Source organism: Geotrypetes seraphini, chromosome 11 (assembly GCF_902459505.1).
Source record: "Geotrypetes seraphini chromosome 11, aGeoSer1.1, whole genome shotgun sequence".
Classification (NCBI taxonomy): Eukaryota; Metazoa; Chordata; class Amphibia; order Gymnophiona; family Dermophiidae; genus Geotrypetes; species Geotrypetes seraphini.
The window spans coordinates 29513371-29528989 of NC_047094.1; the positions used below are offsets into that span (position 1 = coordinate 29513371).

Genomic DNA, 15619 nt, shown 5'->3' on the forward strand with positions numbered 1-15619 from the left:
GTTGCCATGATGTCACGCATCACGTCAACGTCTGCACGGGCCCCAAGATACCAATGGGGGGTGCCAGCAGGGAAGAGGGCCAGAGAGAAGGAGCGGCACTGGCGCCAGCTGATTGCCTACAGGATGTGCCTCGCTGCTAGAGGCATGTCCTGTAGGCAGTCAGCCGGCGCCTCTCCTCCTCCCCAGTGTGCTGCGGCACACCTGAAATCTCAGGAGGCACACTAGTGTGCTGTACACACAGTTTGCGATACACTGTGGTAGAGTATTGATTACAAGTAAATATATTTATCTACTCTTTATATCCAGAAATAAATATCTTCGTTTCCATCTATTACAACTGCATTCCATTTTTTAAATTATTATTCAGTCCTTCAATCTTTGCCAATAATTATTTTTAAAGGAGCCCTTACTTGATCTAGCCATTTTATCTTAGGGCTCCCTATCTGGTTTGAGATGGTAAGAAGGCTGGATGTAGAAATATCCTTGATCTCAGCAGGGTGAATGCAAGAGTCTTAGATGCTTTAGGTGAACTTTCAACCTTGCAACTTCATTCAATTACTTTACATGCCCCTCCCCCCCTCCCATATTTTCATAATTAAACTCAAGGGTTCCAGGCCCAGATTATTACATACCTGTCTCTTATATTCCACTTGTACTAAAAAAAAATTCAAGGTAGATTATATGCCAAAAGCTAAACCGTTTGTCCAGAAATTACAAATATCTAATGTTAACCTTATGAAAACAGGTAGCTATTACAAATTCTAGGATAAAACTTATTCCAGTTTTAATAAACCTTAAAAAAAATTAACATAACTGACAACAAATCTTATGTTAGAAGGGAGTGACTGCCAAGTTTTTGCTACTTGGTAAGGAAAGAAAAGATTTTTATTGACTTGCCCCCAAATTCTTTAAAGTCTGCCTAACCACTGTACGTACCTTACTTATGTGTAGACCAGATTGGCACCAATAGTTGGCATTCATTTGAGTTAAAGTGCCTAGTAAAGAATGATACAGGAACATAGTTTGGCCATTAACTGTCCCCATGTTATCCTCTACTTCCTATACAACAGCAAATCCATCCAAAAAAGAACACAAAATGTGCTAGTCATTGCACGTTGATAAGCCTTGGTATGCTCTGGCCGTTGTACTAGTTTCCATAGTACTGTAACAGGAAGACTGTATATGAACTGGCGCAGAGCTGTCGTCATGAGACCTGCTAGTGGTGCACAAGAGCTGATTGATTCCATGCTAATTTGATGGAGTTGCTGATGAACATAAGAAGTAGTGGCTTATAGCAAGTCGGAGCAGGGATGAATAGATCTGGGTTGCAGAGCTAACCTGTGGGTTAGCTCCATTATCTATAATGTTATGTGCAATGTTAGAGCCTGCAGAATCCTCATCAGTTGGAGGTGTAGGTGGATTATAAGTAACTTATTGTTCTAGGAATTTCTGTATAGTTAAACACGTATTAGAAAGTTAAACATGCTACCTACGTTATCAAATATTTAAATGCTAACTGTCCTGCCAGTGCAGAAATAATTGCAGTGGCTTGAGGAGCGACCTCAGGCGCTCACAAAACTTTGATGTTCCTGAGCATGCGTGGAGTAACGTTATTAACGTGGCTACGTTTCCTCGGTTTTCGACGCAAAGCAAAGGTTACTTAGGGCTGGATTTTTCTGTTTTCTAAGGAAAGTTGTTACATTGTTAAAAGCCAGCTTTTATAACTGTTCAGTCAAGTGTTACATGTTGGGTTTGCCTTTTTTTGAGCCTCTATGGCTATATCTATATGTTTTGAAGACAGGGGGTCAAAACTAAACTGTCAAAGCTTTCATTGGTAGCACTTCAAAGACAGGCTAGTCCTAAAGAACGCTGGTGAAAATATGAAACGAATGATTTTTTAAAGGCTATCCGCACCCTTACACTATGTCAGGCAAGCTATTGAAGCAATTTGACCACACGACGATCAAACTGTAAATAGCTAACTAGGAAGTCCAGGCGGGCGCTCCCACTGCGCTGGCGCAGTAGCTGCATTGTCCGTTCATTAGCCGTTTTTCTGTACTTTAAATGTAAACTTCCTTGGTTTTTTACGTCCTGAAGTTTCTGGCTCTCGGATTGGCCAACACGGCCTAATAGTTGCTTGATTTCACCAATCAGTAATCAGGTGCTGGTTTAGGGACGACAGGCCAGCCAGTGGGAAGGAGGAGGAGGAGGAGGAGGATGTGGTACCGCGGGAGCTTCTGGGAGTTTTTTTGTGTGTGGTTTAATAAAGGAGTAGTCAGACGCTTAGTCTTCGAGCCCGTGAGGTTTTGAAAGGCTGTACTGGGGTTGTGATGGCGGACGTAGACAATAAAAGTACGAATTTGCTGGTAAGTGCTGGAAGGGGAGGGGAACGCGCGAGGCCCTTCACGCAGGAGCGCTTCCTGGTCGTGCCGGGCTTGTGAAGGGGACGGAGATGCTCTCGTCTCCGAGAAGGTGCGCAGGTGCCAGTTCGCGTTGAGCTGTTGCCTCCTGCCATCTTGATAGGGTATGGGATTAGGTAGGAAGAGGGAGGGTTCTCGTTGATCTATGCTGCATCTTACATGGCTGCTGAGTTTTAAGACCTTTTTTTTTTTTTTTGTCCACTGGGGTTCTGGTGTCAGGATTAGACTGGTAGATCTCGCTGTAGCAGCTGATGATCAGCATAAACATGGCACGAGCGCAAGTGATGCTGACTTTTAGGGCTCGTGATCGGTACATCAGCACCGATAAATGTAGGTTTAATGGTAATGCTAAAGAAAAGATGACAAATGGTAATGTTTACTTGTGGAAGAAACATTTTAAAATTGTGTCCCGCTGCCACCACCACCATCTTTGTGCTTCCCTCTTGCTGACTTCGTCAGTAGCTGCAGATTAAGAGAGTTGCACAGGGATAGGAATCTCCTCCGTCCCCGCAGGTCCCATAAAAAGAAATATTGCTTTGATTTCGTTTTAATGATACCTGTAACAGAGAACACCATAAGAGCCCAGTTGTAGCAGCCTCTCTCACACCCCCTGTACTGATTGGTAAATGACCTTGTTTCGGTCTACCCACTGTTTCCATATAATTGAAGAGTTAGTTCTTCTTGTGATGGGGCACCATGCTAGACTGAGAAATCTGCAGAGGAAGGGTTTCACAAGTTACCTGTGTCACTTTAAAAATATAAAGTTGCAAGACTGTTTCCTGCTTCCACTTGGCAAATGAGTACTAGGATGTTTTGCTTGGTGTGAAAGAGGAAAGAAAATTTTTTTGTCGGACATCTCTGAAGAGGTTTCACAGATCAATAGTCAAATTCTCAGGTTCAAGTGAAAATTTCTTGGAAAAACCTCAAGTTTAGACTATATAGTCACTATATAGATGGATCTCCCATGTTAATGCATTCCAGAATTATGACCCAATAAGGGGGGAAAAATCCTCGTTTGTTCCTGCCCATCTGGCTACAGAGCAGAAAAATCCAGCAGCACTTCTTGAGAAAATCATAAGACAGAGACAGATAAAATCTCCTCTGTGCCCCCCCCCCCCTTCCCTTACAGTGAAAAGCCCCCAGTACATTATCAGGCCTTGCTTTCTCAGTCTGTCTTCTGTCTGTACTAGTGCTGTTGCTGCTGCCTCCTCCAGCAGCTGCTGTAGTGAGCACATATTCCTTCTCTGATCTGACCCAAGTTCTGACCTTACCACCCGTCAGTCCCGGCCCCAGAAACAAATAGAGGTACAAGAAACCAGCAAGCATGTAAGAAAATGGTCTGCATCAGGGGGTGGGGATAGAGGTCACACTCGCCAATTGCCAGTTAGCATGTGCACATACCTGGCAATTATAACCTCCCAGTCTTGCTCCCTGATCACCGAGATGGGTCATCTGCAACTAGGAGGCAAGAACTTCATGGGGGCAAAGACGAACTCAGTAAATCAGCGCGAGAAATGTAGTCTGACATTACCATGCTTTAAACTCCTAAAACATGGAGATAAATTTGTCCCCCATCCCCATGGATCTAATGTATGTCCATCCCCATTCCTGCAAGCTCTGTGCTCATCTGCACAAGACTCGATCTGAAGGTACAGTGAGATTAATTTCGAGGAAGGAGAATACTGTCCGGTATGAAAAAACAAAAGCAGCACTGATGCCCATGGCAGGAGTAAAACAATGGAATCTCCCTGGCATCCTGAGGACCTGTTTGGATCGATTACAGCAGGGGTGTCCAACTTTTGGGCTTCCCTGGGCCGCATTGGCTGAAAAAAAAAATGTTTCTGGAGCCGCACAAAATCTGCATACCACTGGAGCCGGCATGATGGTAAACACTGCATTGTCCTCGACCGAGACTGCTCAAAATACTTCATGGGGCCGCAGGTTGGACACCCCTGGATTACAGTTAAAGCAAATGTTAAAAACACAATTGTATGTAGATGCCTTCCTATGATGCTATGTGGAAGGGAGATGTTTAAAGAGGAATCTGAACTATGAACAATGCTCTTGAGTAATTAACAATTGATGATATGTAATCCTACTACAGTTCCCTGCTATTTTTAGTGGGTTAAATGTGTGTACTGAAAGTATCGTTATATGTTCTTTGAATTATTGTGAATGTTTTACGCTGTAAACTGCTTAGTTATAGGCGGTTAAGAAATTTTAGAAATAAATAACATGTTTGAGGCTTATGCTGATGAGGACAGAGCTTGCAGGGTTGGGATGAGAATGGAGATTAGATCCTGTGGGGACAAATTTGTCCCCGTATCATTCTCGTCCTAACTCTAACCTACTTATAAAGTACCCATGTCTGTTTTTTCACTTCCTCTGTAATTCTCTACCCTAAATGTCCTGTTTATATGTCTGATTAGATTGTACACTCTTTTGACCAGGGATTCTGGTACATCCCTTCCAGATCCTTTATGCAAGGTGTCCAATCCAGGACTTGCAGCAAGCCACACTTTTCTCACTATGTTAATGTAATGGAAAGCACTGCGTGCGCCTGGCAGCGCTATGGAAATTAGCAATAGTAGTAGTAGGTCACTACTTTTGGTTTTTTTTGGGTGGTGGCTGTGTTGAATTTAATTGCTTATGCCAATTTGAGAATTTTTTGTTGCTTGAATACAGGCTGGAGAGACTGCTAATCTTGAGGAGCAGTTGCAAGGATGGGGTGAAGTGATTTTGGTAGCTGACAGAGTTCTTCGTTGGGAGAAGCCCTGGTTTCCAGCTGCTGTCATAGGCACAATTTCTTTAGTATTTCTGTAAGTGGATAAAATGGATTTCTACAGTTTTTCATTCTACATGATTATCAGAAGTACAAGCAAATGTTAATACTGTTGCATAACATGGCCTGTGACTTTCTCATGAATATTTTAATATTCTTTGACCATTTCTATCTTAACAAGTTTTCAGGTCTAAAGCTTTAGACCTGCAAACTAAAATGTTTGCTAACAAACTAAAATGTTTGCTTGACTTAAAATACTCAGACCTTTCCCATGTTCACCCTTGACTTGATTCGCTCTCTTAAAAAGCTTTAATGTTAACCTTGTGCAAGTGACTAAAAGAGTATTGCCCTTTGTGTCAGTGTGTTTATTTTTAAGTCTGAAATCACTTTTATTTACAAAGCAATTGATTTATACTTGTGCAGTGATCCATTTTAATGAAAATGCCTTTTCTTTACAGAATGGTGTATTACTTGGATCCATCAGTTTTGTCAGGTGTTTCTTGTTTTGTTGTGTTTCTGTGTCTGGCTGATTATCTGGTACCCGCTCTTGCGCCTAGAATTTTTGGCTCAAATAAGTGGTAAGTAATAAGCCTAAAAGAGTGAGTATTGTACCTAATGTACGTATTACAAGATTTCTAGCAGCACAGCTATTAGCGTTGGGTTCTAATTCTTCTGGGCAGCTACTCTTGCTATTAGTGGCTTTCCTCTCTTGTCCTTCACTTCTTGTAGGGAGCTTCATTAGAATTCTTTGGCTCTACCTCCCATCCTTCTGGACTGTGCTCCAATTCCCCAGTTGTCTCTCTACAAGCAAGATGGTAGGAGCTAGTCTTTTCTGCTCATATTTCTATTCAAGTAAATTCAGTCTTTTTTGCTAACCGTTTTCAAGGCTTTTCGGTGCTGCAGAAAATCTCGCTCTTGGGACAGCTCTGGCTGTGGGAGAGTGCAGATTGCTTTGCAATGCACCCACTTGCGCTAACAGTTCGGGAGTTCAGGGACCGTTCCCTTGGGAGCAAGGCTTGCCTCACATTCATCCACAGTGGGCTTGCGTGCAGGCTGAGTGGCTCTATGGCGGTTTTTCTAGGATCATGGCAAACTGCTTTCTAGAGAATGACACGGTGACAAAATTCATCACCGTTCCCATCCCCGTGGATAACCGTGGGAAATAATCCCATGTCATTTTCTAGTGTCTATTTCAATCTCAATCCTTCTACACTAGCAATCCAGGATCCAGAACACTTTGGTCTTAGTGCTGTGCACTCAAGAGCTAAGCCATAATGCGTAAAGGCTATCCCTAAGGAGTGGTCTCCACGCTTCTAAGATGTAGGAAGAAGGAAACTATAGCAGCATATGTGAAAGCCTTGGAAGTGCTTCCAAACTTGGTGTGCTCAAAGAAGTAAGGACCTGAGCACTGCACTGATCTCGGTGGTGCTCGCCTTCCTGTAGGAAGGTCTGGAAAAAGGCCTAGCAGTTGGCTCCCTGAAAGATCAGATTGAGGTGATCTCCTGTTTTGGGCTATAGAGCACTATAACCCACACCAGATGTGGCCAGGTTTTTGAAGGACACGTTGTGCCTCTAGTGTGACAGCCTTTTCGGGCATGGAGTCTTAATCTGGTCCTCTGCGTGTTAACGAGCACACTAAGAACCAATGGAGCAAGCTTCTTTGATGGACTTTACCATCAAGATGGTGTTTTTGGTAGCAATTTCCTCCACCCAATAAGTGTTGGAACTTCAGGCTTTGTCATGCAGAGATCCCTTCTTCAGAATTTTGTATACAGGCATGGTCTGGCACACAGTCCCAAAGTGGTTTCCAGCTTCCACATCAACCAAGAAGTACGCCTACCTGCCTTCACTCCTTCAGGATCGAGACAAAAGTGATCAGGTGGTGAAATTTTTAGATGTTCACAGACTTACTGCAATATCTAGAGGTTATAAATGAATTTCAATTATCGGATCATCTGTCTGTATTGGCAAGGGCTGCTTGTAAAGGTTAACTAGCCTTGAAACAGACCATTTTAAGATGGATCCTTATGGCCATTTCTTCAGCCTGTATCAGAGGTGGAAAATGTCCGCCTGTATCCATGAAGGCATACTACACTAGAAGTGTAGCTTCCTCATGGGTGGAATATTTGGTGGTGTCCCTGGAAAAAAAATCTTTAGAACTGCCACTTGGTCTTCTATCCATATGTGCACTATGTTTTTTGCAGGGTGGGCATGGCAGGCAAACAAGATTCCATATTCAGATCTTTAGTTCTGACAGCAGGCTTATCTGTTCCACCCTAAGCTCAGGAATGGAGTGTCTGTCACACCAGAAAGAAAGATTAGGTTCCTACCTCAGTAATTTTCTTTCTGGTAGACAGATGCTCCATTCCTGAAGCCTGCCCTGTCAGATGTTCAATTGCCTGCTTACTGTCTCAAAGGTACTGGGGATTCTGGACATCTTGTTTCTTTCCTTTGTACAGCCTTGACAAGGATAAGAGGATGTGATTGCCACATTGAAGCTAGAGAGTATCTAGAAAATCTACCACACACTTGGTGCAGGGTGTGCTCAAGTTGTTGACTTGTTGACCTTGTTATGTATTGCAAATGGTTCAGTTTTGTTTATCTGTTATATGTTTAATGATATGAGCAGAACAGATATGTTTTTTGGGGAGTGTCCCTGAACCCCTCCCTATTCTGTTTCCTCACCAGGGCTGATCATCTGCTTTGGTATGAACTGAGGAATTGGAGGACAGCCCAGAGGGGTGGGAGGTGGAGCAAAAGAATGCTAATGAGGCTTTCTACAAGAATTGCAAGAAGGGGTTGACTACCCAAAGGTTTAGGAATGGAGTGTCTGTCTACCAGAAAATAGATTCTTACCTTGGTAATCTTATCTTTCCTTCTGCTGTTCTCTGTATAGCTGCTATAGTAAGCAATTTTGTTTTAGGATTCTGAAATGGGACTGGTGGTTGGCTGTCCAGTAGGGTTGGGCAGGCTGAGACATCACAGAGGACAAGGAGATTTGGAAGGAGGGGATAGAATGAGCAGTAGTATGAGAGATGGGAGTGTTATAGTAGGGAATAGCAGAAAAACTGATTACTTGAGTTGGATGGAAGAGTTGTCCAGAGACTTCCATTTCCTTTCATCTATTCTGCTGGTATGCACAGTATCCACTGTGGTGACAGATACAAACAGTTTATTACACTGGTCTAGCTCTGTCTTCAGAACATTATCATGTAATGCAGGGGTGCCCAATAGGTCGATCGCGATCGACCGGTAGATCGCCAAGGCAAAGTGAGTCGATCGTGGAGCCCATCCCGGGCTCCGTAATCGACTCACTTTGCCTTGGCGATCTACCGGGCCGATTAGCCTTCCTCTCCCCGACGTCAATTCTGCCATCGGAGAGGAAGTTCGGGCCAGTCAATCGCTGCCTAGCTGGGCCGGAACTTCCTCTCCGAAGGCAGAATTGACGTCGGGGAGAGGAAGGCTGGTCGGCCCGAAACAGGGAGAGCTTGGGGCGGCAGCGGCTTGGGGGCCTGTTCCCCGATGGCAGCAGCAGTGGCTTGGGGGAGGGCAGGGAGAAAGAAAGAAAGGGGGCAGGCAGGGAGACCGAAGGAAAGAAGGGAAACAGAAAAAAAGAAAGAGGGCATGAAGAGAGAAAAAAAGAAAGGGAGAGGAAGAAAAAGTTGGGGGAGGGAATGAGGTCTGGAGGAGAGGAAAATGAGTTCCTGCGTGTCATTCTCTATTCTGGATCACAGATAGTGTACTTTTTGAGCAAAAGCGCAGTAATGACATTGCTCTCAAGTACCAGTTTAAGTGTTATCTTGGATTCACTCATGCTAAAACCTTCATGCTTTGGGTAACCTAAAAAGTAGCCTTTGACCCAGATAAATGCTCAAGTTGCACAAAACACATTAACATTGATTTAAAATATTTATGGGAATACTCTTTCACTGTTAGACTGCTGGTTGTAGGAAATGGCTCATCTTGGCCTAGCCTTGCTTTAGTACTTTGAGCTGAATATTGATGACCTGTCACTTCTTTATGGCTGTCTTTTTTTCTTTTTTTTTTTTTTAATCCTTTTATAAAGGACCACAGAGCAGCAGCAGAGATTTCATGAAATTTGCAGCAACCTTGTAAAAAGTCGTCGTCGCATTGTTGGTTGGTGGAAGCGCCTCTTTTCTCTGAAGGAAGAAAAACCTAAAGTGGTGAGTGAGTTGCAAATGTGATATTCTGTTCAGCTATGAAGATTTCTTGTTTTTAGCATAGGAAAGTGTACACCAGACACAAGTGCCCCTTGTCAAGACTTTTCTGCTCTCTTTAATATCAATTTCAAAAGTGACTCTGGTTCCCAATTTTTTCTTTGAGAGATGATCTTTACGGCAGCCACACGCGACTTCAACACACCGACTGCTCATAGAAAGGAAATTTAGAAATCGCCTGCTATGAAGGGAGATGCTCAGGTGGCGGCGATCGTTAGTAAGGAAGGGAACTACGGAGACAGGGCCATTTGCTGCTCCACGGGGTGGTGAATTGCCTTGTCCCCGTAGCCTCGGTGAACACTTTTTCCCCCCATCGTTTCGGCGGGTTAACAGCCACTGTGTCATTCTTTATTCACAATAATAATCTTAAATAGTAGTAAATAAATAAAAAAAATCACAAAAAATACTACAAGCGAGAGGTGGGCTAGCCAAACGAGATACTCATTCACACAAAAAGGTGGAGAAAAAGCCTTAAATATCATACATATGGACAGCAGTCCAAAAGCTGCCACACTGCTTGTCATTGGCAAAAAAAAACAAAACTCCACCGCGTTGACTATTTTTCTCACATTGGGCAACAGCCCACCACCGTGCACAGATGGAAAAGAAAAGTTTCACTTAGCTGAGGTACGACTTGTAAGATTACCATAGGAGATCCTGACATCCATTTTGAGATTGGAACCAGCAAAGGCAGACGCGAGTCTCCTGCCTGTGCTGGTTCTAATCTCAAAATGGCTTCCAGGATCTCCAGCAGCAAGACTGCTGCTGGAAGTCCCAGAAGCCATTTTGAATGAACCAGTCATGTACAAGAAGAGTAGGGATACTCCTGCATCCACCACAAGGTAGGCCTGGGGGTGAAGGGGGGACTACCGCTGGGGTTGGGTTCAGGGCTATTGCTTTGGTACAAACTAAAGGGGGCAGTAGAGCCCTCTGGTGAAGGAGGAAGGATTCAAAAGCTGGAGTGTTTTCCTTTTGCACAGCTCATGAGCATAGGGATATTACCCGTCTGTCCAAAATCACACGCACATCTACTAGAAAATATATTAGCAAGGTAAGAACCTAATCTCTCTCATAGCAGATTTTGTTCTGCTTTTGTCTTTGCAAGACAATCTCCCCCCCTACCCCCAAATATGTGAAATTCCTTCTTAGCCATTCGTATTCTGTATCTAAATTGAGTTGCTTCTATACTTATCTGGATAACATCAGCCATTAAAGCCAAAACCAAAGAAAATTGACCCCAAATTATCCACAGAAAAGAAAATCCAGAAGAAACCAAAAAAACACTGGAGTGATGATGTTCCTTAGATGGACTTTATTGAGAATGTCAAAGTTCCAAAGATACAATGAAATCATCCACATAAAAATAATAAGAAGATCCACATAAAAGCCTAAAGGACCTAATCCGCTAAGAGCGCAGGACCCAACACGGTCCGCGTTTTGACATCCGTGGAAAATCAGGGGCGGGAAACTACGAGGTGACACCAGGAAATTCTTTTTCACTGAAAGGGTGGTTGATCGCTGGAATAGTCTTCCACTGCAGGTGATTGAGGCCAGCAGCGTGCCTGATTTTAAGACCAAATGGAATCGGCACATGGGATCTATTCACAGGGCAAAGGTAGGGGAGGGACATTAGGGTGGGCAGACTGGATGGGCCGTGGCCCTTATCTGCCGTCTATTTCTATGTTTCTAAAGTCTTCTTCAGGGGTCCCTGAGGGTCCTATGGTGGTAGATACGTGGAAAAACTGGTATGTGGAGAGCTGAGAATGAAAAGCTGCTTGAAACCAAAGCAAATGAGCCATTAAACACTTCCATTATTTTTCCATTTTTAATGCTACCAGAACATAAAGGTTCATCATTGCTGATGTAGAAAAAGTTTTTTAAATCTCAAAGAAGCTTGTATCCAACTCATTTTGGAGGAGGTGGGACAAAATAGAAATGTTAATGGCTTGACACTTTATATATATATATTTTTCTTTTCAGTATTTCATGACTATGATAAGTTCTCTTGCTGTGATTGCTTGGATAGGACAACAGGTTCATAACCTTCTCCTCACTTATTTTATTGGTAAGTTTTTTTGTTTGTTTGGGGGTGTTTTCTAATGCTGGTTGAATGTGAGGTTTCTGTATTTGTCTAGCTCAGCTGGAATAATGCTATAGGAAAGTTGATAGGTTTTGTTTAGTAAACACATCTCAATACAAGTGTTTGCAAACGTCAAAGGATTTTTGCACTATAAAGCATCTTTTGTTGTAGACCATTGTATAGGCACAATAGCACGTTCTGGGTTGTGTGAAACCATTCTGAAGCACACACATTGTAGATATCTTTTAATGTCCATCAGTTTTAAAGGAACAATCAGTGATAATAGTAGAAAGAGTGAAAAAAGCACTACTTTCTACCGGGTTAAATAGTTTAAAAAAATGCTTCGATGCTGTGCTAAATTTCAAATGTTGTGTGTGTTAAATTGCTGACTGCTACTGCTGAAATTGTGCCACAAGATATTCAATGCTATGTCTAGATAATAAATAATCATTATTTGGATTTGTGCAGACAGCATTCACTTCTTAATGGTTAAGATAAACTGGCCAAAGAGAAGACCACATAAATTGTATCTATTTGGATGGTTAACTTAACTGGCTAAGTGCTGACTTGACTCCTCCCCTAGACCACCCACAAAATAATCAGGTTCAGCTTCAACAGTTAGAGGGAATATTGATCAGTATTATCCAAGTAAGTGCACTGAATATTCCCTTGGGGTCCTCTCTGCTAGCTTAACTGGCAAAGGGCTCTCTTAAAACCTGGTTAACTAGTTCTGAATATCAACTCCTGTATTTCTAGTATTGTGGTTTTTTTTGTAGTTGTTTGGTGTAAGGAACTTTAAAATCAGTTTACAGAAAAAGTTTATTTGTTCTGGACTGGTCTGATAGACAAGAAAGTGAAATTACAGTCTTAATATGCTTTCATTTCTTGGAGTCCAGGTTTCCTCCCTAATCTCTGCTGCTGTTACCAATAACATCTTGTTAAATTTTTTATTGACTGATAGCAAAACGAACTTTGGGCTTTTAGGAGAATCAGTGTTGTATTTTGCTGATTTTAGTTCAATACTGAAGTACTAAGCCTGCATATAGCCCTGTGGTATAGCTGAGTTCAAAACTCGTTGACTCTCTCACTATCTGCTGGCTGGCAGGCATAGCTTTCCTTTTCTGGAATGGTCTGGTAGGGTTCAAAGGAGGTTAGCAGGCAAAACCAAATTTTAATGTGCTATTTCTTAACTTGTTTTTTTAGTGAGTTTCTTGCTGTTGCTTCCTGGCCTGAACAATCAGGGGATTATTTCAAAGTACATTGGCATGGGCAAAAGGGAGATCAACAAACTGCTCAAGCAAAAAGAAAAGAAGAATGAATGATGCTTCAGACTAATACAGTAGAATTGGTGACAAATAATGTCCAGGGAACACTTTTTTTTTCTGCAGACATTCTTGTGTGTATTTGTCCAAGCACCAGTTTTTTGTTCATATTTAATAGATATAGAATTTTGTGAACTTGATGCACTGAAACTAATGAACTTTGATACTTAAGCCATGCAGATGCTTCAAACAGAGCTCAGTCTTTAAACGTCTGTAGTCATGGCATTATGTAGCATGGAAAAGTGTCTTGTCCACAGTTTTACTAAATTAAATGCTTCTTCTCTTGTAAATATGCTAATTTTTAATTTTGTGTTGTTCCACTGATCACTTTTTTGAGTTTGTGTATGTATGTAACTGTAATTGTAACATTTCTTTAGCGGGGCTTTAGATTGTTCTCAGATGTCCTGATAAGTAGCAGCTTGTTGCATCCTGAAATGGGTGTCAGTTGAAAAATGTTTTTTGTGAACTGTGGCTGCTAATCCAATAAACTTCAGATTGTTGAATAACTGAAACAATCCTCAGGAGTTGTGTGTGCATTTTTTCTTTTTTAAATGTTGTGGCTTTATTACAGAAAACTTTTGGTGAATCCTAGACTTTGCCAGGGAATTACAGAAAATCTGTAAATGATTGGTAGCAATCCCTTGTCTTTTTTTGGTTTTTATCCACATCCATTAGATTTCAGACTTTATTTGTCATTATGAAGCCCAAAGGACCAGATTTCACTCAAAGGTGTTACTGCATACCAACTGATATGCTTTAAGGCAGGTCCCATTTTATGGAATCTGTTTACCAATAATGTGTTAAGTGTATTTAAAATTTATCTCAAAGTGAAGTGCAATAAGTATTTCAAAATAAATAGTGGGAAGCTGAAGACCTATACACTATTATTATTATTTTTTTATAATTGCCATTAATCATCATACAATTGAACTTGGCCTGTGCTTCCCCTGCAGGCCTAACAATCTCCCTCTAATTTAAGCAACAAAAAATTAATAGAATATGTACTTCATTACTTTCCTGACATAGCATTAAAGCCCAACCTAATTACAATGACTTGGAACTTTAGAAGCAATCTGTCTGTTTATTTAGATTGTAATCTCTACTGAGCAGGAACTGTCTCTTGAATGTTTTAATGTAGACTAGATGAGCCATTTGGCCTTTATCTGCTCCTATCTGTAAAGTAAGGGATTTCTATGAAATATTCTACATGCTTCTCTCCTCTCCACTCCTTCCTGCCCTCCATAGTCCTCCCTACCCTCTTCTAACCCCTTCCTCTGTAATGTCGCCTAGAGCTTGTATAGGTATGTGCGATGCACAAATGGAAGAAATAAAATGTTTCTATGTACAGCTCAAAAAAAAGAAAGGATGTTAATATAATATTTTCAACAAAATACATCCAATAATCCACCCAGCACTACATATAACTGTACATTCAAACCCAAGTGATATTCAAAATGGAGAAAAGACCTCAGCGTCTAATAGGGGTGTCCTGAAAAATACCACTCCCACTTAGGCAAACCTGCCTTAATATTTAAACATTGAGGCAGGAAGACACATCCTCGGTTAAAAAAAACTCCAAAGACAAGGGAAAAAATACATTTCTTGTTTCAACTATTGTATAAATATATCAAATCATCACACATCTGAAAAAGTTGTCTTCGTAGTGCTGGGCTTCAGAAGCAGGAAAAACCCGCAAAGTGGAGCATAAACAAAGTGCAGAGTGACTATTCAATCTCGACCGCATGCACACTGTTACAACAATTTCCAAAGCTTCGTCGGGGAATTGCTGAAAAAAAAGAAAAAAGAAATCATCTTTCCTTTAAATCACAGTTTTAAAGATAAGATTAAAAAACAGCCCAGCTCACAGCGTAAATTATCCAGCTTCACTGCCTATTGTAAAATGGCCCCTTGACGTTCCTTCTGGCTTAAGTATGTAACGTTATCGCGTATTTACGTGATGACGTCCTAACATTTCAAAAAAGCTCCAGGTCAACAGCAGTCAATGCAGATATCAAAGTTGTATCCAAAAAAGAAAAAACAGAAAAACATTTTTTTAAAAACACTCCATTTCACACAGCTATTTAATCCCATGGGTGCACAGGTTTGTAAAAAAATACCCATCTCTGTTCTCTACGCAACAGAAGTTTTTAAAATCGCCTCCTCGAGCTGATGGGATAACACACTCCAGAACCCAGCAGCGTAAATCCTGAAAGCTATGGTGGTAATCCAAACAGTGCTGGACAAGTGGGGCTTCCAATCGTTCTCTAACAATGCAGAATTCTATCAACCTCAATTTAAATGCCTGAGAAGTTTGTCCTACATAAAGCTTTTTGACAGGGACATTTAATAATGTACACTACCCCACAGCCTGTTGCACTATATAATGCATAGCTTTTTTGGTCTACTGGATTAACAAAAATTGTGCATTCTGCCATCACATCACACACTGAACAATGTCCACATTTGGTATGTCCCACCCTCCCACTACCATTACACAACACTGTTGAAGATTCAATTGCAACTTTGCTAGTTGGACATAGCAAATCCTGTAAATTTTTATTTCAGGAATATGCAAACATAATAGGACAGTCTCTAAAACATGGATAAACAGACAGGCAATTCCAAAACTTTTTTAAGCTTCGTCCATACATACTAGCTTGCTGAGAATATGGAAGTATGCATGTAATTCTCTTATCATCCGATGTAGGGGTAAAGTTTTCTAACAGTTCTCTATGATTATAGAGGGCTTTGGTACAACTCTGCATACATCTAGCTGT

The 15619-nt window shown here is 41.5% G+C and overlaps 1 protein-coding gene across 1 annotated transcript; it reads left to right on the top strand.

Moving 5' to 3' along the window:
• Positions 1–2209: 2209 nt before the first annotated feature.
• ARL6IP1 (ADP ribosylation factor like GTPase 6 interacting protein 1) lies at positions 2210–13366 on the top strand. The gene is made up of 6 exons (XM_033914634.1): positions 2210–2366; positions 5106–5239; positions 5661–5780; positions 9269–9386; positions 11421–11505; positions 12724–13366. The coding sequence occupies exons 1-6, from the start codon at positions 2331–2333 to the stop codon at positions 12840–12842; spliced, it is 612 nt and encodes a 203-aa protein (XP_033770525.1). The 5' UTR covers positions 2210–2330; the 3' UTR covers positions 12843–13366.
• Positions 13367–15619: the final 2253 nt, after the last annotated feature.

What these genes read in the sequence shown, in the direction of transcription:
- ARL6IP1 (XM_033914634.1), top strand. Translation starts at nt 2,331, where the DNA reads ATGGCGGACGTAGACAATAAAAGTACGAATTTGCTG. An exon ending in ATTTTTGGCTCAAATAAGTG is followed by an intron (nt 5,781 to 9,268) that starts GTAAGTAATAAG and finishes CCTTTTATAAAG; the next exon opens with GACCACAGAGCAGCAGCAGA. An exon ending in TCTCCTCACTTATTTTATTG is followed by an intron (nt 11,506 to 12,723) that starts GTAAGTTTTTTT and finishes TTGTTTTTTTAG; the next exon opens with TGAGTTTCTTGCTGTTGCTT.